Raw genomic sequence first — 22,155 nt, forward strand, 5'->3', positions numbered from 1 at the left:
ATGGATTTCAGGGGCTCACAATATCATCTCAACAGCAAGATAAGATGCAGTCAGTATATAGTCAGAGATTTACAGAAACTACCTTCATAAAAACACTGATTTGTTCAGTAATATGTTTAACTAAATCAACCTCTGAAAAGTTTCTGGATGTTTTCCTGTCAACTTGACTGAGTAAAAGAGGATGCAGCAATGGACAAGTACAATGTAGAGGCCAACAGATGTTACACACAATGAAGTTGCATAATTCCATTGAACACTTGAAATTAAGAAGATATCAAGCACCTTCAAAACAATGGCTATGTTTTGATAATACTTCTCAATAAGTTCTTATGAATCAATGTTATTCTTATTTAATAGCCAAGACTGAGCAGTACAACCAATGTATTAAATGCAAACTGTACCGAAGTTTTAATGAAATCCAGGTTTTTCAAGTTTTCCAGCAACCTTTGGCTCTAGAAGATCGTAGCAGAAGGGTGGGGGGGAGGAGGAGAAAAGAGACACAAATACATAGTTTCAGAAGTTGAAAATTATTCGTATGAACATTAGTCACCACTATCATTTCAGTATGTTAACAATTCCCTATGAAATGTCAGTGACACACCCAATTCTTATTTATAAATATTTAGAACATAATGGAAAAAATATTGAATATTTTTAGTAAAACACATGCTATAAAGTGCTCTTTGTTAAAATAAAATCTCAGTGAATTGAGATAACATCTCTGAAACTTTGTCAACTAAGCAAAGCCTAGTGTGTAGCAGAACCAACAATTATTTTTCTCCAAAGCTACCACAGCAGTTTGTAACAGCTTCCTAAATTATTTTCATTAGAAAAAAAACATTCTTACAAAGTGGTCTAAGACTATTAATAGGCTGTTATAGAAACAAAGATCACTCTTAGATGCCTGAAATCTTAATGACTAATGACATTTTGTCACCCTTTAGGTCTTTTCATGCCAATAGCTTCTTCACTAGCCACTGCAGAAACTTTCTATTTCCCACAAAACAACCTCTTTGCCATTCTTTTAATTTTGAAGGCAGCTGCACATTTAAGAGGAAAAATGTACTGGCAATAACCAGTGCTTTTTTTTTTTTTTTTTTTTAATGGCATATTACACTGGACCTTAACTTTTAATGAATAAGGATTCAACATCAAAATAGTGCATCTGTCACTATTTGAGGAATTGTTTTGAAATCTTTTGTCAGGTGTTTATAGTTAACAGTCCTTTCAATGCAATGTATAGCAGAGTACAAAAATAAGTGTTTCTCTGAACAGGTTTCAACTAAAATAGAAAAAAAAAAGAAGTGATAGAAAAAAAGTGTAAGCATATAGTTTTGAAAGGACAAATTATTTCTCATGAAAAAAATAAAATCTGAAATTTAAGAACTAAAGCACATCCTTTCCCCCAAACATTACTACTCTGCTTTCATAATTTGTTTTTAAACACAATATGAACTAATATGCTAAATCATCAATGATTTCCGTATTTCCAGTTCAGCCTTCTACAATGCATCACAATAATTAAGTACATTAATAGCTATTATAATGGTGTTCCTAAATACAACTGTGTTCTGCAACAGCCACCTGGATATCACTTGTGCTATCATTGCTATCTAAACATTTTTTTTTTAACTTGGATATTCAAGCTGTTAAATCAGACAAAAAAGATTCTTAAGAATACTTCTTGATCCATAATCACAGAAGCAAAATATTGCTAAACGACGTGCCAACCAGCTCATGCTTACTAGTTGTGAGGCGTGCTTTATCCTCTCCACAATCCCATCGTGGCCCAGGTACTGCAAGGAGAGCCAGAGTGGCAGGGCACGAAGCTTCTCTACGGGCTGACTTGATGTAAGCCCTGCTGCTAAGGACTTAAAAAAAAAAAAAAGGGGGGGGGGGGGGGAGAGAAAATAGACAACAGAAAGAATCAATGATTAGCTTCTCTCCCCCTCCCTCCAATTATCATCCATTCATTCCAATTTTCACCAACTACAGAATGCATCACAATTTAAATAATCTTTTGCAAATTGTTACTTAGATGCTTATGAAGAACAAAACACTATACCACGGTTGCAACTGGAGTCTTGAGATCTTAAGAATAACGAAAGTTAAACATACCAAAGAAGGATCCTCATGTCTGTAGAGTGTCACAGCAGGTACAGCTGGGAGACCCAGCCAGGAGCCCAGAGTAAGAGTCATGCTGTCACATTTTGTAGCAGCCTTAAGTTTATTACAAAAGGGAATAGAAACCATATATACTTTGATTAGATCATGACCTTAAAATCTAGAGCACATTATGAGGTTGCTAGATACAGTAAAACATACCAGTACAGAAGAGGAGACATAACCCAAAGCCAGAGTTGCCAAATTCACACTAGAAAAATAAAAAGATTTTAACACTTTTAAACATTTAATCAAAACATAGCATTTTAATCTTCACATTAAATTTTTCATGCTGCTGTGTAAAGGTAATTTATTTTTATTCATTTTTTAAATATCCATGCAGTAGATGTTGCTATTTAATATTCAGAGATTGATAATCTAAAACTAAAAATCCATTTCAACCTAAAAGTTTATCATTTCAACCTTTGGGGAATTCACCCGTCCAAGTGCTACCCATAGTTCAGCACCGATGCTGTACCAGAGATATACAGCATGTAAATAAATAAACAAACCAACACCTAAAAGCACAGGAGTCTTCATTAACATTGTCTAACAGGTTCCAGTTCCTTTTCCTGTTGGTTTATTCCTCCTCCTTGTTACACTGCCCACTGCACTTGCAGCAGTCATCTTAACCTTCATTAAGCTGTTCTCTTCCACATTCCATCCTCCTTTCTCCTTAATAATCACCATATAATGTCTCTCCTGCATTGTCCTGTAAGTCTTCTTTCTTTCATATTCCAAGCTCTTCAAAGCAAGGACAAATAAAATTACTACCTGAGTAAAAGCAACCTACGCAGAAACAACCACTTCAGTTAGTTATTTCTGTATAGGTAAAACAATCTGTATCTTGTATGGTGACAAATTTAATAATGCTCTACTAGCTTGTTAGGTATAAAACTGTGTGCTATCCATTAGTCAGATTTTTAAATTAATATAATAATATAAATCTCAAGTTTCATACCCTTCTACATGGAGCCACATCTTGTACTGCTCACAAAGTTCCTTCAGTCGCCCAAGTTTATCTGTGTGCCCTGCTCCTGGTGTCCCTTTGTTGAAAAGGAATAGTTAGTCGTGAAGGATAACAATGCAAACTAGGACTTTACAGGAGAAGAGGATCTCTCATTCTGTTGCTGAAAAAAGTCACACGCAGGAATAGGAAAGGGATATTTAAAAAGAGCTCACTATATCTTGCTTATTGTGGATAAATTAACAATAGGAACTCTAGACAAAATTAAAAGATGCATGCTTTGCTGGTCAACATATATTAAAATACTTGGAAAATTACATGCTAGACATTCAAAAATTCAGCAGCCTCAGTTAAGAACTGAAGAGATTTTTAATACATTCGAAGTATGACTTCAACTAAAGAAATGGAAACCAAGATTAATATCATAAATATTTTTGCAAGTCCAAAGCAAGTAACAGTCACTTCATTCATACCTAAAGTAATTTTATTCATGGTCTGAGCAACAAGACTTTTGTTCAATTATTTAGAGGAAAATATAGTTTTTAAAGCTAAATTTGATGTCATACTCATTAAAAAATCAGAAGTGTTAATGTAAAACTGATTTTCAACACGAGATTTGGACTCGTTGAAAAATAAACAAACTCCCTCTTCCCACCCCAACCCCACCTTCTAGTCATATACATCAACTGACAAACAGAACAATACAATCCAATTTTGAATCAGTTACATTAATATCCCTCTGGACAGCTAATTATGTACAATCACTAAGCTATTCCTTGACATGAAACCACTAAGCTGTTTAAGAAAATATATTTTATTTTACATTTATGTGTTCATTAAATAGTGTGCTTTTTGTTATTGTTTGTTCATAGCACTTACCAGCATTGGCCACAAGCAACAAGGGCAGTTTTCCAGATTCAGCATCCTCTTTAATCAATCTGTCCAATAAAGCAACATCCTGTTATCAATAAGAAAAAAAATATATAAATGCAAGTGTCAAAAAAATCAAATTATTTTTGTTGAACAGGAAAAAATAAGCTGATTAGAACAGAACAACATTAAGTTTTTTAAGCCAATCCCGATTAAATCCTTAAAAGCTTTGTTTATGACTTGTGCTTTTTTCCCCCCAAAGCGCAAAAAAATACACTTGTGAGAAATACAACAAATATATCATGTACTTTGTAAACATATCTCTTACTATACATATTCTAAACAAGCTCTTGGACTGAGAAGTACTTTATGCAAGACCAAGATTTAAGCTGTTGGCACTGACGACCTCAACCATGGAGAGTTACACAACGCTACAGAACGCTGTAGAGTTACAACATGGAAAACTTAGAGGTTGAAAATGTAAGCACATTAATAATTCTTTCCTAACAACATCCATGATGTTCACTTGACATTTCATAAAATGTAAGAGGCCTTGAGGAAAGCAAAAACTTACCATTTGATGTTGAGATCCAAACATAGTGTTACAAGGCACACGGCACATGCAAGAAAGGGGTAACCCCAGCTGCAATAAAAACGATGGAGTTTGAACAACCGAGTCATGCTTTAGGACACTCATTTCAAGTGTTTGCAGTCATACACAGGTTAAGCAACAAGACTAAGAAAATGGAAAATACAACATAATAATAAAAAAAAAGCATTACATTTTAAAGCAAGTCTCCTGCTAAAATTTATGACCAGATTATTAGCAAAGAAAAGAACACAGGGGAGAAATGGGGGGGGGGAAGGTCAAATTTTGGTTAACATATGAACTGCATACCATATTTCCAATGAGAAACATGTGCCCTGTATAACAGCCCAAATTCATCCCTACTTTCTTGGCCACACTTCCATTAATACATCCTATAAACAAAAATGTCTTTTTGCCAAATATGCCAGGCTCTCCTGAAGGTTCATAGTCACCTTCTTACTGAACAGACAGCTTTCTGCCTACTTGGAGCACACTGCTCAGATGGCTATTCACGCTAGCAGGCCTGAAGTTCTTCCTTTTCTTTGAATGCAAATGTCAGGTATATCTTCCTCTATTAACATGAAAAGGGAAAAAAAATAAAAATCAAGGTCTTTCCTACAGTTCAACCTTGAATTTTGACCTGGAAGATCACTAGAAAAGTGAAGTCTAGTTGATCACACTCACCACTTTGAACAGAAGGTTCAGTAAATTAAGTCAACTCTAGTTATCAATTAAGTTGTGTTTATCCTTTCATTTAAGAGAAGCTGAATTAATACCTGGCTACTCTGGTCCAGTGATCTCCTCTACAATATATACATAGCTTCTCAAAAATCAAAGATAAACAGCACAACTTTTAAGTTCAGTGATTGCCTGACAAAGGATAGGTCAGCTTGTAAATAAAAAATAAGGTACTACCATTATAAGCGGTAACTGCTCTATACTCAGAAACAAAAGTTACTCAAAATACTGGTTCTTGGTAGTATTTCTTGTATTAAGAAATTTCAGTCAAAAACTACATGCAACACTCAGCTTACAAAAGACACCAACTTATTCCAATTAACTTTTACTATCTTTTTGCACAAGACATTTTTGGCCAAAAAATTTTTTATCTCTAATAGCACTTATATTCCTCTGCAGTCTGCATTTTAAAAAAATGCCCCCACTATGTCCTTAATAGAAATATGAAGAAATAGCAGCAACTACTGGAAAAGAAGTATTGAAATTCTCTCCTCTATCATTTCCCAAACTTCTAGCTTTTATTACCAGAATAATCAATGTCACTGTAAACATTTATCACAGCAAGAGAAGCAAGGGAGGGTACAGCTGTCAACCCACCAACACTCCTCCTCTATCCACTAAGGAATCCTTATCTACCCAATTTTCTTCTTCCCATGTACTACCCAAGGAAAGTTTCCAGAGCCCTTTGCCACCTTCTTCCCTCAATTTTAATTGAGGCACACACACACTCCTCTACCAAAAGCATAGGCTCTGATTTCAAGAAGCTATTTTTTCCCCTCTGAGAAGCCTATTTAATAAAAATAAATAAATAAATAAAAACTGCCAGAAAAGCAATGTAATGTGACATTAAAGTCATTTATAATTTCCATTATTTGTGATGCCACACTCTTCCTCCAAGGACTTGAAGAATGAAGGCTCTAAGACTGTAAGCCTTCACTTCAGTCCATGTTAAGTTCAAAAATATCTGTAGCCCAATGAATGGTAGGCATTCAAAAGGAAAGTGTTTGCCTAATAGTTAGCTTATTTAGGTCTGTAAGCATTTGTGTAAATGAATGCTTGAAAAAGCTAGAAGTTTTAAATGCAATTAGGAAAAACTGGATTTGTTTAAGTTAGACTTTTTGTTGCTGTTGTTTGTTTCAGTTCTTACTATTCCAAGCAAAACTTTTCTGATATTGGACCAATACAGTCTACTTCTCCTAGACTGTTTTCTTTTCAAAAATGATAATGTATTGGCAGTAAGAGTTAAGATTAAGAGGAACCATTCAGAACAATTTTTACAATAACTAAGTGTTTGGAAATCTTGCACTTTACAGAAAAAGCGCAATGAAATCTAGAAACAATCGCCAAAAAAAACCCACAGCACAAATACAACAAAAAACTAGAGCGTAGTATATAGGTTCATTTCACTGGAAATATTCAGAATTTTTTTTTCCTCCCACTTTATCATTGCTGCAAAATACAGACTGCATATGCAGCCCGAAAGTATTTTTTCCAGATAAATGTTTTTAATTAAAAGGTACAGTCTACTACAGCTACTGAGGTTATTCACAGTTCGGATTTCATCTGTCTACACTTTATAGCTGTGTCAGGCATGTCAATTAATAAAGCAATACCAACACTGTTTAACAGTTTAGCATTACTAGCTTGCATGTATTTGACTGGTGTCAAAGCATGCTTTTTTCACTTTAACCAACTTCAGATTTCTACCTCCTCATTGTGTTAGTGCTGTTCACATTGCTATTGTTTATGCCTTGAAGAAAAATAAATGAATTTTCAAAAACATCATGGCAGCTCTGCTTTTCTTTAAACCGAAATTTTTTGAAACCCAGGCTCAGTTTTCATTCTTCATAATGCCCCTTTTCATACTCTTGTTCAAGAGGCAGACACATTATCTTCAATCTTAGAAAACATAAATAACAGTGTAAGCTATAAAAATCTATTATGTTCATAGAAAGGCAAGGAAGAGGAGATAACAAAAGGAATCTGCTCAGCAGGAACACTAATCAGACAAGAACGAGCACACACATACAGATGGAACAGGAGTGCTGCAGAGACACCTTGCTTGGCGGATACCTGCCTTCAGCAGGCAGAGTAGCACTGGCAAAAGTCTGAAAGAAGCTCCACTGCTAACAATGACCTTCCAGGCAGACCCATCACTGGTCCCAAACAATTAACAAGAGAGTTGCTAGTATAAAATACCTTTTTTTTTTTTTTAATATATATATATTTTATTTTTTTTTAATCTAAGCTTCCAACAGGCAATATGAAGCTGGACAGGTTTTACTTGCAGCTGAAACCCCAACTATTTCACTTTACCTGATTGCAGAGAGCTTGGCCCAAGCCCATTCTAGCTGCAGAACTAATGTATATAACAGGCTGCTTAGTATACAGCACATTAAATCCTTCTACTGTATAGTCTTCATAGCGTGTGTGAATAACAAGTCGACAAATTTTTAAGAGACCTTCACGATCATCTTCATGATAATAAGCTGACCCATTTTCATACCTGCAAGGAAAACTGAGTAAGTAATGACAAGCAAAAACAATATCCAGTTTAGTTTTTAAAACATCACTGACCATCTAAGCAGCTTACAAGAGTGCAAAGGAGAAAGATAACAAAAAAAATCTTTCATTTTCCTACGATAAAAGAAAACTTTCTTGAGACAGACTAACAATGAGGGAAGCCCAGTATATATTTTCATTTCAACTCATAGATGAAGTAAGAAAAATCACACACTTGGGGCCTTAAAAATTTATTTTAAAGAGTTCAAAGCCTTCGCTCAGTAAGAGCAGGAAAAAAATAATTCAAAAGACAAACTCAGTGTTTCACTTGGGTTTAAAAGCATATGTTAATTCTAGTTTACTAATTTTAGAGGAGATGCAACATGACATTCTTCAATTGTAAGTTAGGAAAAATGGAATTAAATAAAATATGACAAAGATGGGCAGAGACTTTCAAACCTTGTTGTGAAGTCACAAATAAAAGGTATAACACTCAAAAATACTGATGTCTTTTCTATTTTAGTAAGTTTGAAAATAAGACTACAATTCACTAAAATTTATTGAGTACACTGCAAAGCAACTGTCTAGAAGTTTTAAACACCTGAGTTGCATAAATATAGTTTTCCTCAGAAATACTTTTACTGATTTTATACTCTTTTTGCCTTTGAGTCGATTTATTGGGCACACTTCCTTGGGACTTTTGGGGTAGTTTCTACTTTCTGGGGTTTTTGGTTGGTTGGTTGAGTTTTTTTAAACTCTGAACATCAAACTCAGATCAGCACATTAACATTTGCAATCAAGAAACATGAACAATATAACCAAAGAAGAGAAAAGGTACAATTGTTCTCTATAGATACGATCTATCAACTATTGTAAGCACAGAAAAGGAAATAGCAACAGTAAGGGTTGGAGATGTGTTGATTTATTAAGCACCTTGCAAGCTAGACTTTTCTTTTGGCACTTCTGCACACGTAAACCAGTAGTCTTGACAATTTAAGAGCAGAGTCTATCCACAAATTTAGATAAAGGCCCTGAAGCATCTTAGATTATCACCAACTATCCAGCACACAAATACTGCTCAGCACTCCAGGGTTAACTCCAGAATGACGCACGTGCAGACATTTACCTCACCATCATACAACAGTTCTGTTATCTATCATGGTCACAGAGAAATCCCTCTAGCGAGGCTCACAGGCACAGAAAACATCAAATAGGATGAAGCAGCCCACAGCATAGTGCTGGTACAGTGCCGTGGTCTATGCACCACAAAGACCTGGGGACCACGATTCAATACGTATCCATTGTTAATCCCAAAAAAAAAAAAAAAAAAAAGGGAAAAAAAAAACCACAACACCATTGGATATTAGAACTAGATTCAAAACAGAAATATTTCCTTTTATTTGCTACACCACTTGGAGCACACTTTCTGTACATATTTCTCTCTCAAAACAGCTGGATTATCTGCAGCTTCTCAGAAATTTCATAGTCACACAGAGTTTCAAAATACTTAAGTCAAAGACTGATAATCATTGAATTTATAAAATAGATGGAGATAAAGGACGTTGAAAAGCTCATCTTCATATTACCTGTAATCCTAACGATTACATTTAGGTTAAGTTTCGTTATTTTTTTTTACTGTTTCATCTTACCCTGTACTTAAAAACATCCTCTCCCCTAGCCCACTCCCCCAAAAAAAGAAACCCTAAAAGCCTTCACCAAAACAAAACCCAAACTCTCACCATCAGTAGCACTGGCAAGATTTTTTGAAAAAATATGGCACTGAGAGGGAGAAAGCACTTTTGCTTTGAGAAGAAAAAAGAAATTCTAATCAGTAATATTGCCCTGCCCCTAATACCCACCCACCTACCAACAAGGTCACAAGATCTCCAATCTTCTCCTGTGGGACAGCTTAAGATATCCAGGTTGAATTATAAAACAGGCATTTATGAGAAATTTCACTCTACTAAAAAATTCAATAGTGTTACCTACTACATATGAAAAACTGAACTAGACCCCAGAAGAGCTCATGAAAAGATAACTGAAGAGGTCTTTTAAAAATATAAAGTATCACAAAACTCAGCAACATAACATATGGCTCAAGAAACAAAAATTTAATTCAATGGTCAACAATCTGCCTGCAGCTGTACTTCAGCCCTTAATTCCACCATATATTTCTTATAAAATGATTTTTACAACAAATATATTACTAACAAATTCCTATCTTTCAACAATTTCTTTTTTAATATATAGTGCATCATATTTAAGGCCTTTCAAAGAATATTTGTAAGTGAATGGCAAAATAGTTTATTTTCTGGATATCCTCATATCAGATGCACATATTTTGTTAACAGTTACCACTACCCAATGATACGTAAGTTATTCACAATGACCCACCTGAAGAGCCTGCAAAGCCAGAGAGTAGTATCAGAAAGGATCCTTGTTGTAAGTTTTCTCAGTCTTTCCCTGTCCAGTACTGATATATAAGCAGCCAAGCTATGTCCCAGTAGAGCCATGTGACCCTGTTCTCCAACATTTTGCAGTCTGCAAGTCAGAACATTGTATCAGAGTAACTGTCAACTGAACACAGGTCATGAATGTTACAGGATTTTAGGCTAGCCTATTTTTACTGTAGACTGGCAGAACTTGCCAACAAGCAACTTTAAATATTTAACAGAATGAAGTACAGCACACTACAGAGACCCTCCTGCCATTTTGTATTAACATACTAAAATCCTAGGGGAGACAAAGGCACCTGCACTTGATTTGGCCAAGCTACTTATGATAATCCTTCAGCTTCTTTTTACCTATTCTAGGGAAATCATAATGGGAGCTGAAGGCTTCCTCTCATCAGTCAGTATGAGTTAGAACTAAGCACCTTATCCACACTGGACTTCAATTTGCATTAACATATACCTTGTTTTCCTCCTGCAGACAAAACCTAGGAAACTATTACTATCAAGCTTTCAAGCCTTCATTAATCTTTTTTTTTTTGTTTTGTTTTTGAATCTCCATTTTTTTTCAAATGTTAATACTCCATGAACTACTGAAGATTAGTTAGTATTGTTTCAATTTTATGGAAAAAAGTGGAAGCCAACTTTTTCCTTTTTCTTAATCTAGAGAGAGGTAGGTTTTTTTTTTTCAATTGGTCTTCAAAGTTTTATGAATATTTCACAAAATTCAACCTAAGACAGACTTCAGAAAGTAGAAAATAAAATCTGAGTTGTCACATCAGAACTAATTCCCTTGTACAATTCAATTTAGTAACTGTACTAACTTGATGAAATGTCACAATTTTAAGAAAATTAAATCTAATGCATTATTCTAGTTTACTAAATAAAGTAATTAAGTTGCCTTAAAGTAGTGGTTGTACACTATATCTACATTTTAAAATGCTTAAATTTATAAATTCTATAATAATCACAAATAGTAACAAAACGGTGTACCTTCCACATACAACAACTCAAAGTGGCTTTACCTGTAGGCCTGTGAAGACTCTTCCTCCTCCTCTCCATGCATTAGGTTCTGAACTAACTGAAGTATGCTCACCATATCCTGGCCACTGGCAACCAGGGGCAAGGAAACAAGACCATATCAAAACAAGAGGTAAGTACCAGCATCTAACAACCAGGCCACTTAAAACACTGCACAGTAAGACATGAAGGCAACACTAGGCTCTATTTTACCAAACAGAGTACAGCAACAAAAAAAATATTCTTAGTTCCCTGAAAAACAAAGTCATAAGGCAATGTTCCTGTATCAATCAATTCAAAATTCTTAATAATTAGAGTAGCACACTTAATAAAGTATGAACTTGGGCTTCCTCCCCCCCCCAAAAAAAAAAAAAATCACTGAAATCCAAGGATTTGGACTGAAGAGCTTGACTTTACAACAATTAACTGTTTATTACTATACAGCAAAATAAGATATCTGCTAATCATCCAAGTTTCTCACAGGCTCCAGTTTCAGCTTAAATTCAGCATATCTCTAAAACAATTATCTACAAAGATCAGTTTCTAGGAAATACAAGCTATTGTACAATACAGTTCAGACTTCTAAAATTATGCACTCCAACACAATAAAAAATGGAAAGGACTTAAAACTCTTCAAGTTATATTTTTCCAACTAGAATTTACACTAGTGCAAGAACTAATACACTTAAAGTTCAGTTTATGTATATAAGGCTGTCAAATAGATCACAAATTTTCTTAAGTGTTAGCTTGGACTTATGCAGGAACTGCTTGCAGAGCAGAATCTATGACAAATTTACAGACTACAGAAAAAGCACTATCTAAAATCATTGTAGCCTACCTGCCTTGGAGTGGTCCAGGAATATCTTTCCGTGTATATCTCTTTTCATTTTCTTCCTCTTTTCTAAATGACAGATGCAAGAACAAACTACCATATCCAGTTTGTATTATATATGTAGTTGACTTTGATTCACAGAAATACATACTAACATGTTTTGCAACCTACGACTTCACTTAAAATAGTTTTGATGAATAAACTAAATAAAATAAACATAAGAAATTGGCTCAGATGGAAATAGAAAGGGTTTAAAAGCTTTGTAACTCTTTTTAACTCTTAAAGAGAAAATGTCAAACTTAGTGAATGGTCTCATACATGAGGGAAAAGCTACTTGTATTGTAATAAGAGGAGATTGGACATCTGAAAAAAAGTCGCTGGATTCATTCTGAATACTACAGAGCATGCACAGAAATATATACATTTATTTTAAAAACCCCATCATTTGCTTAACAGTGGTGATTTGTATAGGTGTAAACTTCAAATTACAATACGTTCTTAAGCTACTAAGAAAAAGAGTTCCATCTGCTTAATGACAATGACATTAGTAATAGTCTCCAGCACAGCACAGTTATTGCTTTTGTGGTTGTTATTCTTTACACATACCTTTGATTGTCTTCTAGCATCTTCATTGCTTCATTCAGATTCTTTCCCATCTCTGCTAGAGTAGGGTCGACCATCTTTCAGAAAAAGAAAAAAAAATCAGAAAAGACTGATAAACCATCCATCTCACTAGTGTGCCCATATCCTTGATAAAAATTAATGCAAGAGGCAGATGCTTTTCAATTATTCAAGGCATATTCTTTTAAAATAGTATCCTGAACTCAGAATACACAAAATGAAAACATGTAACAGAGTACAGAAAACATAGCGGTACCCCCAATGCAATTGCATTTCTTTCAGTGGAAAAAACTCATTTAATAAGTTATCCTTTCATTTCACCTGAGAACTCGTATTTCCATACTAAACACTACTATCTTCTGAGCTATCACTTTGAGGCCAGGCTACTCCCTGACACTTTCCGCTCTCTTACGATACATCAAAAAAACAAAAACTCTAGCCTCCCTGCCATGGTAGTAACTGGAAAAAGACACAAGAGGAACAAAGCCTGATCACCGGATAAGCAGAACATTATTCCTACTCGTTACCTTCTAGAAAAGTTGCTGTCTGGGAAGCTAAACATTAAAATTTTGGACTAAGGCTGGTCTTCAAGCATTCTGATGCAAGTTCATAGGAAAATAATTACAAAAAGTGAAAGTTTGTGTTTTCAGATTGTCAGCTCGACTAAAAGGCATTCAAACATATTCAAGTATAATTTCTAGCAGAGTTGAAAAGAAAAGCCAGTATTTCTTAACTGGGGAAAGCAAGATGTTGTTAAGGCTGCTCTAGCCAAAGTAGAGGTAAAATGGCAGTTTTGTAAGACAGAGCAGAGACATGATCACAAGTGTCATTCAGGTTTACCTATTGAACTTAGACAACAACACTTTTCAAAACAGGTGTGAAATCATCTCAGCTAAACGATCTTACAAACTTATTTCAAGTACCTTTAAATCAATTTGTAATCTAAATTTGAGAAATGCCCTTTTAACAAGACAAAAGGGAAAAAACAGCCTGCAGCTGGCTTAAAGATGACAGACATCCAACAGTTGCAGCCCTCTAGCTACAAACAGGTTAAAAACCCAGGATTCATTGCTGAAACCAGGTAACAACACATACTTGTTAAGGAGCCTGTGCAGATGAAAAGAACTTTAAAAATCATTGAACGTAGCTCCTATGAACAAGCTGACAAACTCAAAGACCAGCAAGTAGTTCATATAAAACAAAAGCAATTTTGGGGAAAACACGTCAATTAAGAACTTTAAACCAAACAGCCTGGTCCCTAAACCAAAGCATCTAGTAGTTGACCCTTTAGGTTCTTGTTAAGTTTCAGGGTTTATATGTTTTTAAAAACCAAGTCTCAAACAGGTTCAAGTGCATTCAAACTTACACAAGCCATGCTGTATAGATACAGTCGCTTGCTTGCCAAGGCAGCTAGTTGAGAAACAGTATTGCCCGAAGTCTGCACGTTTGCCACCAGTGGCAGTCACAGGGCATGCGTGCAACACAGGCAGGTACATTTGCTCATGCAGAAGTAGGCACAAAAGTAAATTTAACTGCAAAAGGAGTGTGATTAATTTACATGAGGATTTTACACTATTTTCATCTGTAGGACTGATTGGGGGGGAGGGGAAAAATCAGTTGAGGGTTACCATATATTCAAAGACTATTTTTTAACTAAAATATTTAGAGAATTATCTCATGTTATAGCAAGTGGTAGGTGGCTGGAAGAATCAGTAGCCAGGCATGGTCATACTGGATCACACCAAACTGATAGCTCTGCATTCTGTTGCTTTAGAAATGGCCAGTAACAAATGTTTAGCAAAGAAAGTGCAAGTATTCAATAATATTTTCCCACAATAACTCTCAGCACCTAGCAATCTACAGTTTTCAAATATTCTAAGTGACAGATCTGTGTTCAATAGCTTTTACTGTTTTTAAATCCATAATGTTGTCTTTTTTTTTTTAACCCATTTATACTGTTGGCTTCTACAAAACTCTGCGGCTATGAGGTTCACAACTTAAGTATGTACTTTTTGAAAAATAATACAAGTATGTGAAGTTCAAAATCTCATCATGGAGTTTAAAAAACAAACACACAAGTATTTGATAGTCAGAATACAATATATTTAACAAAAAAAAAAGTATGATCATTGATAATATTTCCATATTCAGAGGTTTCTCTAGGATTGCACCATATCGAAGAAACTTTGAAAGCTTACTTAAAGTCTCCCAAAAGCAAAAATGATTTTTAAAGGGAGGACTAGATCTAATTTACTGATTATAACAGCTTCTGTTGTGAGATGGTAACTGCCTTCTAGCCATTTATCATATTTTGTTATTTGCTTAAATCTTTCTCAGCACTGGATGCAAAAGATTCAAACATCTGCTCCAGATGATGCTATAAGAAATAGAGACATTACAAAAAAAGTATCTGAGCTACTTATATTTGTTACTAACACATAATTCACCTGCTGGAGTCACATCAGATACAACAGCTTGCATATGCTTCTCTCGCAACTCACCCCATCTCACTTTCTAATGTAGCCATTAGGAAACTGTAGCCTACTTTCTAGCCATGCATGAATCCCTTCTGCTAATAAGCAGACAGAATAAGGATGTAACATACAATTTAAAAGTGATTTTTCTACCACAGAATATTACTCTAAGTTTCATAGAGTGCTATGAAATTCAGCAAGCCTTTGAATTCTGATATAGGTTTAACTTAAGGGAAATAAGGGAAAATAAATCCCTTTTTTTTTTCCACCCAAGTGCTAATTGGATACACAGCAACTTATTTTCTCCCTTGAATCATAAGAAGCCAAAAATCCCTACTACTGCTGTATGCTGAATTTGATGTATACTTTTCCTCCCCAGCTCACATAAGCAAGGGTGTGGAGGTGGAAAGCAGATCAGCTAGTGTGAGCTGGCACTCACTTCATAGACATTATTAGCTCTAATATTTTTTGACTCCCAATACCAGCAGTAGTTCCAATCTCTATCAAATATTAACAAATAGAGCCAGACATCTGACTTAGAAACCACTGCAAAGGTCTCCTAGCTTATGTAGAAGCAGCAAAAATATAGAAAGAGAAGAAAGGAGGAGTGAGGGAAAAAGATAAATAATGCTTTATTCTTTTATCATAAATGTTATATTAGGAAGTAAAAGGAATAAAACAGAAGGACAGAAATGAGTGGAAAAAATACCGTAAATTTGAAGAATCAATCAACTCTAAGTTTGTGTCTCTGCATATTAATATAAAAGCCAGAAATAAATTTGTTAACATTTCTCCTTTGCTAGAAAGAACCTTAGAACTGCAAACTGGGAAACAGCTACAAGAACTGGGACACTATTTGCAGAATCACCTCAGAAACTGAATTGCCTACATAAACCTTAGCTTCTGCACTCATTCCTTCCTCTGGAATCAAAGGAGTCAATCTGATTACAGGTAGGTTTCTGATCCTTTGACTGGTTGAGTTACAAGACATAGCGGCCTTTCAAGAGCTAAGGAGGCAACAGCACCACTTCTTTCCATTCAGCATCCTGCCACCTCTTGCCCCCTTCAGTACTTCAAAAAAACTGATCTAGTTTACACTGATTTTTTTTTATCATGCTACCTTCAAAATGTACTAACCCAGCTCAATAAGGTTGGCTTGCAGTAAGTCTAATTTATGTTTACTTCTGAATTTTGTACTGAATTCTTTATTATTTTTAAAGCACTTTGAACTGTAAACTATTTCTTGTTTAAAGGCAATACGTCTGACCACTGAGTCACTTGGTAAAATCGGAAGGATGGGGGGTCATCTCTAGTTGCGGTAACACTGAAGGTTAATTATAAACTTAGAAATGAAAATATTATTGCATATACCGATGCTTTTTAATCTTAATTTTGCATTCTCAGTGGGCTGTACCACAGATGTAAGAAAGAAACAATTAAGTCTACTGTCAGTCTGCAAAAGTAAACTATTGCATGTGCAGAGACTCACAGGTGTAGCTAATTAAACATTTAATTAAAAATATATCTCATTTTTACATTATGCTATTACATTTGCTTAGAAAAAAAACCAAAAACTGTTCTCAGCAGTAAATTAGTCTCTAACCATAATCAGTTTATTCTTCAGCCAAAAGAATATTATGTTTGTTCACTAGGCTAAGAAAAATTAGAGATAGCAACAACAAAAAGCAACAGCTTCATGATTACTAACCTGAAATGAAAAAAGTATCAAATACCTTTAAGCAAAAGCCTTACGGTAATATGCTCTCTTTATCCTTACCACTTCCCTGAAATGCAGCAGAATTGGAACACAGGTCTGCTGTGGTAAGTCTTTTGTAAAGTAACCAAGATTTAGGGTAACTAATACAGTTACAAGAGACAAGAGTCCGAGGCTGGTTTGAACAACAGCAACAAAAACCACCACCACCCCCCCCCCCAAAAAAAAAAGAACTTTTTGATATTTAGGAACATTGTTCCATAGTGTTGTGGAGTCAGCAAGAAGTTTCAAAGAAAGAATTTGACATGTTTTACCAGCAAAGATCAAAGTCAATTTGAAACTTAAAATGTTAAAATCCTTCAGAAGATTTGTCACTTATGTCAAAATACAAATGGAGGTACAGGCAAACAAATCACAGACCCATTCCCCAAACTCGTTCAGAAATTAACACAGGCTTCCAGAAGAACTTGAAGTTTAGACAAAAAGGATTTCTGGATCTCATTTAAAGTTCATCCTAACTCTCATCCTATGCCACTTCTGACACACAATATTCATACATTGAAACAAAGGAGATCATTTGTCTGATAAAACAAAGAAAATCTATACGATTAAACTACCAGAATGGTGGTGTGCGCACTCGTGTATCATATTCTACAGGTTTCACTTGTAACCCTATCACACAGTATTTTCAACTCCCCAAAGGCTTTTCATTTAGTAATAATAATAATAAATCTACTTTTTAGAATTTGCACAAAAGTAATGACGGTGTTTTTTGATATTACCATGTATTATAGCTCATCAGATGATTCTACCAAACTGCCTTCTTAGTTAAGAAAAAATAATACACAATTTTGACAAATGTTAATACAAGTTAAAAAGTACTTATCCCAGATGTCCCAGTAAGTCATATGTGTAAATAAATAAAAAGGAGAGAATACACTGTTCAAATAAAAGACAGTTTCAGATATATTATGATAATGCTTACATTGGCACAATATAAATGGATGTGCATTCTTTAAGAGCAAATGCGTTCCATCTGGGATGAATTTCAGATTTAAGGAGAAGACTTCTAACATACCAAACAAAGTACAGATTTTACTGATACACAACAATCCTTAACCACTTCAAGAGAGCACTAACTGTTGTGGCAAGGCGACAATAATTAATCATAATATTATATAGAAGACAACTTTCATCTTGCAAGGGAAAGAAAAAGCCTTGTTAAACAAGAGAGGAAGTAATATAAACAATAATCCTTCATATGTATCTAGCTATTTGCATATAGAAAAAAATTGGACATCTAAGTCCAATAGGCCCTCACCATTACAGACTACTGCTCACATCAGAATACAAACAGCCAAAACAAACTTTTACTCAATTAAGACTTTTAAGCATTCAAGCCTTAAATGGTGCTTTTATAACTTTTTAGGGTGACCTAGTCAATCAAAGTTTACAAAGATTTTTCCACGCTACACAGCAAACATTTTGAGAAAACATTTGTAATAACGTGTATTCTTTAAATATCTTTGCATATTTTACCATTATTAAGTGGCCTAAGACAGAAAACATGTCATAGTCTAAACTAGTATATTAAGTCTCACTTAACTAATTTAAACTTTTTAGAGCAAGTAGCAGTCACTAATGTTTGTTAGCACTAGTAAAAACCTTAATCTTTTAAAGCCTACTAAATACTCTTTAACATATTTTTTTCATGGGGATTTTACTACATCGAATTGTTCTGCTACCCAGTCATTAATCACATCAGAAAGACACTTTCTGAACTTCCTTAGTGTTTATCTTGCTAGAGCCCATCCTACCCAACCTTGTCTCAGCGATTCCAAACCTCCCAAGGACTGATTGTGCATAGCGAGGCAAAGGAGAAAGACGCATTAACTTCAGCACACAAAATAAAACTGTATCAAGCATATTCTATCCTTGAAGGCATACAAAAACGAGGATAAGCTATACAGAGCAGCCATTCCATCCTCACCCCTAAAACAGGTCCTCCGAAGCACAGCAGGTGCCATAAAGGCCAGCAGATGTGCAGCAGGTCCCGGATTACTCCACCGGAGCCTGACTGACTCACAGTGACAAAGGCAAAACAAGCCTTGCCCGTGACTTACGGTATTACAGAATCAATATTTGCCTTGTACCGTACATCGGAGGGGAGAAAGCGAAGGGCTGAAAACGCCTCTGATATAAAAAGGGAAAGAAGCTCAAGCAGTATTCTCCCCACTGCCTTGCTGAAGCTTAGCACTCCCAGGAAACAAATTCCATCTTAAAAAAAAAAAAAAAGAGTCCCTAAAGCGTTTTCCTCGCAGCTACCTCAGACTTTTCGCGGATTCAGGATGCAGAAACCGCGGCGCCCCGGCCGCCCGGCCCAGGGCACGGCCCCGCCGCCCCCCGCCGCGGCGCAGCCGCCCGCGGCCCGCCTCGCCTCAGCGCCTCTCCCACCCCCGCAGGTGCCCCGCGCCCGCGGGGGTCCCGGCGCCCCGCAGACCTTCTCCAGGGAAGCGTCCATAGCCGGCGGCGCCCGCGCTGCGCGCCGCTCCCCGCCGGGCGCTTCCGCCTTGGCTGCGGCCGGCTCCACGCTGGCAGCGCTGACGAGCCGCGGGGGGAGGCGGCGCGCAACGCGCTCACCTAGGGAACGGCGGCGGCGTCCTCCCAGCTTCCGTAGCCGCTGCCGGGGGGGGGGGGGGGGGCAGACCAACGCGGGAACAGCGCGGGGAGGCAGCGGCCGCGTCTGCGTGCCTCCTTCAGCAGACCACCCTTTCCGCAACCCCTCGCCTCCCCCTCGCTGCCTTATGGAACATTCCTGGAAGGGGACAGGAAGGTGACAGCTACTGGCGCGTGCGCAGTGAGTGCAGCCCCGCTGTGGGGCGGGCTGCAGCCGGGCGGCGGCGCGGCCGTGTCCCTGGGGCGGCGGGTTCGCGGCTGCCCGGCGGAGGGACGGCCGGAACCTGTGAAAAGCACTAGGCTGTCACACCAGTTTGGTCAGTTTAACCTACGTACTACAGCGGCCTTTTAATGCTCCCTCCCCTTCCGCATCCCACGAGAGGATGCTGGTGCTGCTCTGGAAAAACAGGCCCTGTGCATTAAACACGAGGGAGGTGCGACGTAACAGGGGCCTGGGCAAGCAGGCTGCCCTCCCCATGCGGCGCGGCAGGGCCCTCCATGGGAGTGGATGGAGCATAGGGATGGGTTTGCACCCACCCTCAGGCTCCTTGGGACACGCAGCCCTGGGCAGCCTGATGCCACTCACCCCCATGATGCCTGTAGAGCTGGTCCAAGGTCCTCCGCACCCCTTCGCCATGTGCAGGCGTGCTCCTGTTGCACCACGCTGCTCACTGACCTGGGCATCTACAGCAAGGGTTTGCAAACAGCATTGCTGTTATTCCCTGTGCAAAAGCATGGGCCTCGTTACGATAAGTTCTGTAAAAAACAATAAAGGTCCTGCTCAGAAAGTTGCTAGGATAAACTGTAAAGGAGGAAAGTACATTTATTCCTGTTTATGAATTGGGAACAAGGCGTAAGAACTCATGCGTTAATCATCAAAAGTGTCCAACATTTGCAAATCCCATTTGAAGCAGAATGGCAGGCTCAGTGCCACTGCTCTTATTCCAAGGCCAAATACCATATTCTACAAATGCTGCAAAAAAGATTTTCAGTCAGCTTCTGTGCTGCAAGCTGGTAAGAGATACAAAGATTTAAGAGGACATTTCTACAATCACAGTATAAGAATTTTAAAGTAAGCCTGCAATAAACAATCACAATTATAGATGTTATTCCTGGTCCCAGGTATAAAAAAAAGAGGATCAGGAATTTGATTTGTAGGATCATATAGAGATACAAATGTTATCACGTATTTCTACTCTCTTTAGTTCTGTTTATATTATTTGTCTTAATTTATTGATATACTTTGCAGATAGCATTAATATTCTGTTTGTTCCCAAATGGGTAATTATGGCTCCTCGGCCACCACACAATGTATCTTCTCAAGCACAATGCAGTTTTCTCTGTTATTAAGCTGTCTTTCAGTCTTTGAGCTACTCATGCCTGTTTAGATTCATTTTTTCCTGGCATGTTTCATCAAGCAGTTTCAAACTCATTAATAAATCCAGTTACTATCATGATGTACAGCCTTCCCTTCACATGCTACGTGTGCAGAAGAGGACAGCTAGATGGGTCAGATGCCACCACTTGCCCAAGCATTTTTAACCTACAACCAGAAGCCTCCATAGTGAGAATCTACATCTACTCAGCATTTGAACACTGAAACAGTCGCAATATGGCCAAAGGTGTACTGAGAAACTTCCACTTCCTATTAATAAAATTTCTGTACTAAAATTTCTGTGCCAAAAGTGAGGTTTCATTTTTTTAACTGGGTCCACTATGAGTTACGCTTTTAATCTACACTTTTACGGATCTACAGTGTAGAGCTGATGGGAGCAGCAGGGGTAAGGGCACAGAGACGGAATGAACTACCTCCTCCTGCCTGGAGATGGGTCCCTACGTCAAGCCTGAGCCGACAGGAGGGACATCGCTCCTGCTGCTCGCGTGGTTTTCTGTGGGCAAGCGTTGTGCTGCAGGTTCGCAGCCTCCCGACAACCAGGTTCACTGCGGGTTCTCCAGGCTCTGCGTAATTCAGCAGAGGTGGGCTTCAGCCCCTGGTGCCTGCAGCAGAGCGTGGAGTGGAGAGACCGCCGGGGACACTGGTGCCCAGCACGGCGGTGTGCGTCAGCGGCAGTCAGCGAGCGGTCAGCAGCTGGGCTGCAAATCAGCAGACTTGGGAAAAACCACCCATAACCCATTCATGTGAGCCAATTATAAAAATACAATAAATATAAATAATAAAGATGAATACTATAGTAAGTATGAATGTGAGTATGAATAGTAACATGATTGTGAACGACGGCGTAAATGTGAATAATAACATAAGTATAAACCAGTATAAACAATAATCAGCCGCGCTAAGGCACCGGTGCTGGCCTAGCGTTCCCTCAGCGCTTACTGGCCCAACCCGGCAGCGGCGCCGCAGCGCCCCGGCCAGGCGGCGGCGGTGCCCGCTCGGCGCCTCCAGCCGCGGCCGGGAGCCGCCGCGGGCCGGGGCCGTGCCGCGGGCCCGGGGCCGCGCCGGGGCGGCGGCAGCCCGCGGCCGACGGCGGCGGTGGCGCCGGGCGGGCCCTCGAGGCGATGGCGGTGGCGGCGGGCGGGC

At 37.8% G+C, this 22,155-nt stretch overlaps 1 protein-coding gene across 1 annotated transcript in view; it reads right to left on the reverse strand.

Annotated features, from left to right (window-relative positions):
* Nucleotides 1-19,524, reverse strand: part of PDXDC1 (pyridoxal dependent decarboxylase domain containing 1) — a 32,694-nt gene extending 13,170 nt beyond the window's left edge. Inside the window, exons 1-13 of the mRNA XM_062588334.1 lie at nt 19,441-19,524; nt 12,738-12,811; nt 12,138-12,200; nt 11,305-11,388; nt 10,224-10,370; nt 7,644-7,833; nt 4,575-4,643; nt 4,010-4,088; nt 3,125-3,209; nt 2,326-2,374; nt 2,119-2,220; nt 1,746-1,871; nt 402-452 (exon numbers count right to left, since the gene is read on the reverse strand). Coding sequence (XP_062444318.1) covers nt 402-452; nt 1,746-1,871; nt 2,119-2,220; nt 2,326-2,374; nt 3,125-3,209; nt 4,010-4,088; nt 4,575-4,643; nt 7,644-7,833; nt 10,224-10,370; nt 11,305-11,388; nt 12,138-12,200; nt 12,738-12,811; nt 19,441-19,461 — 1,140 coding nt within the window. The 5' untranslated portion in view covers nt 19,462-19,524. The remainder of the gene's footprint in view (nt 1-401; nt 453-1,745; nt 1,872-2,118; nt 2,221-2,325; nt 2,375-3,124; nt 3,210-4,009; nt 4,089-4,574; nt 4,644-7,643; nt 7,834-10,223; nt 10,371-11,304; nt 11,389-12,137; nt 12,201-12,737; nt 12,812-19,440) is intronic.
* Nucleotides 19,525-22,155: the final 2,631 nt, after the last annotated feature.

The sequence above is a fragment of the Rhea pennata genome, chromosome 15, assembly GCF_028389875.1.
Source record: "Rhea pennata isolate bPtePen1 chromosome 15, bPtePen1.pri, whole genome shotgun sequence".
Lineage (NCBI taxonomy): Eukaryota > Metazoa > Chordata > Aves > Rheiformes > Rheidae > Rhea > Rhea pennata.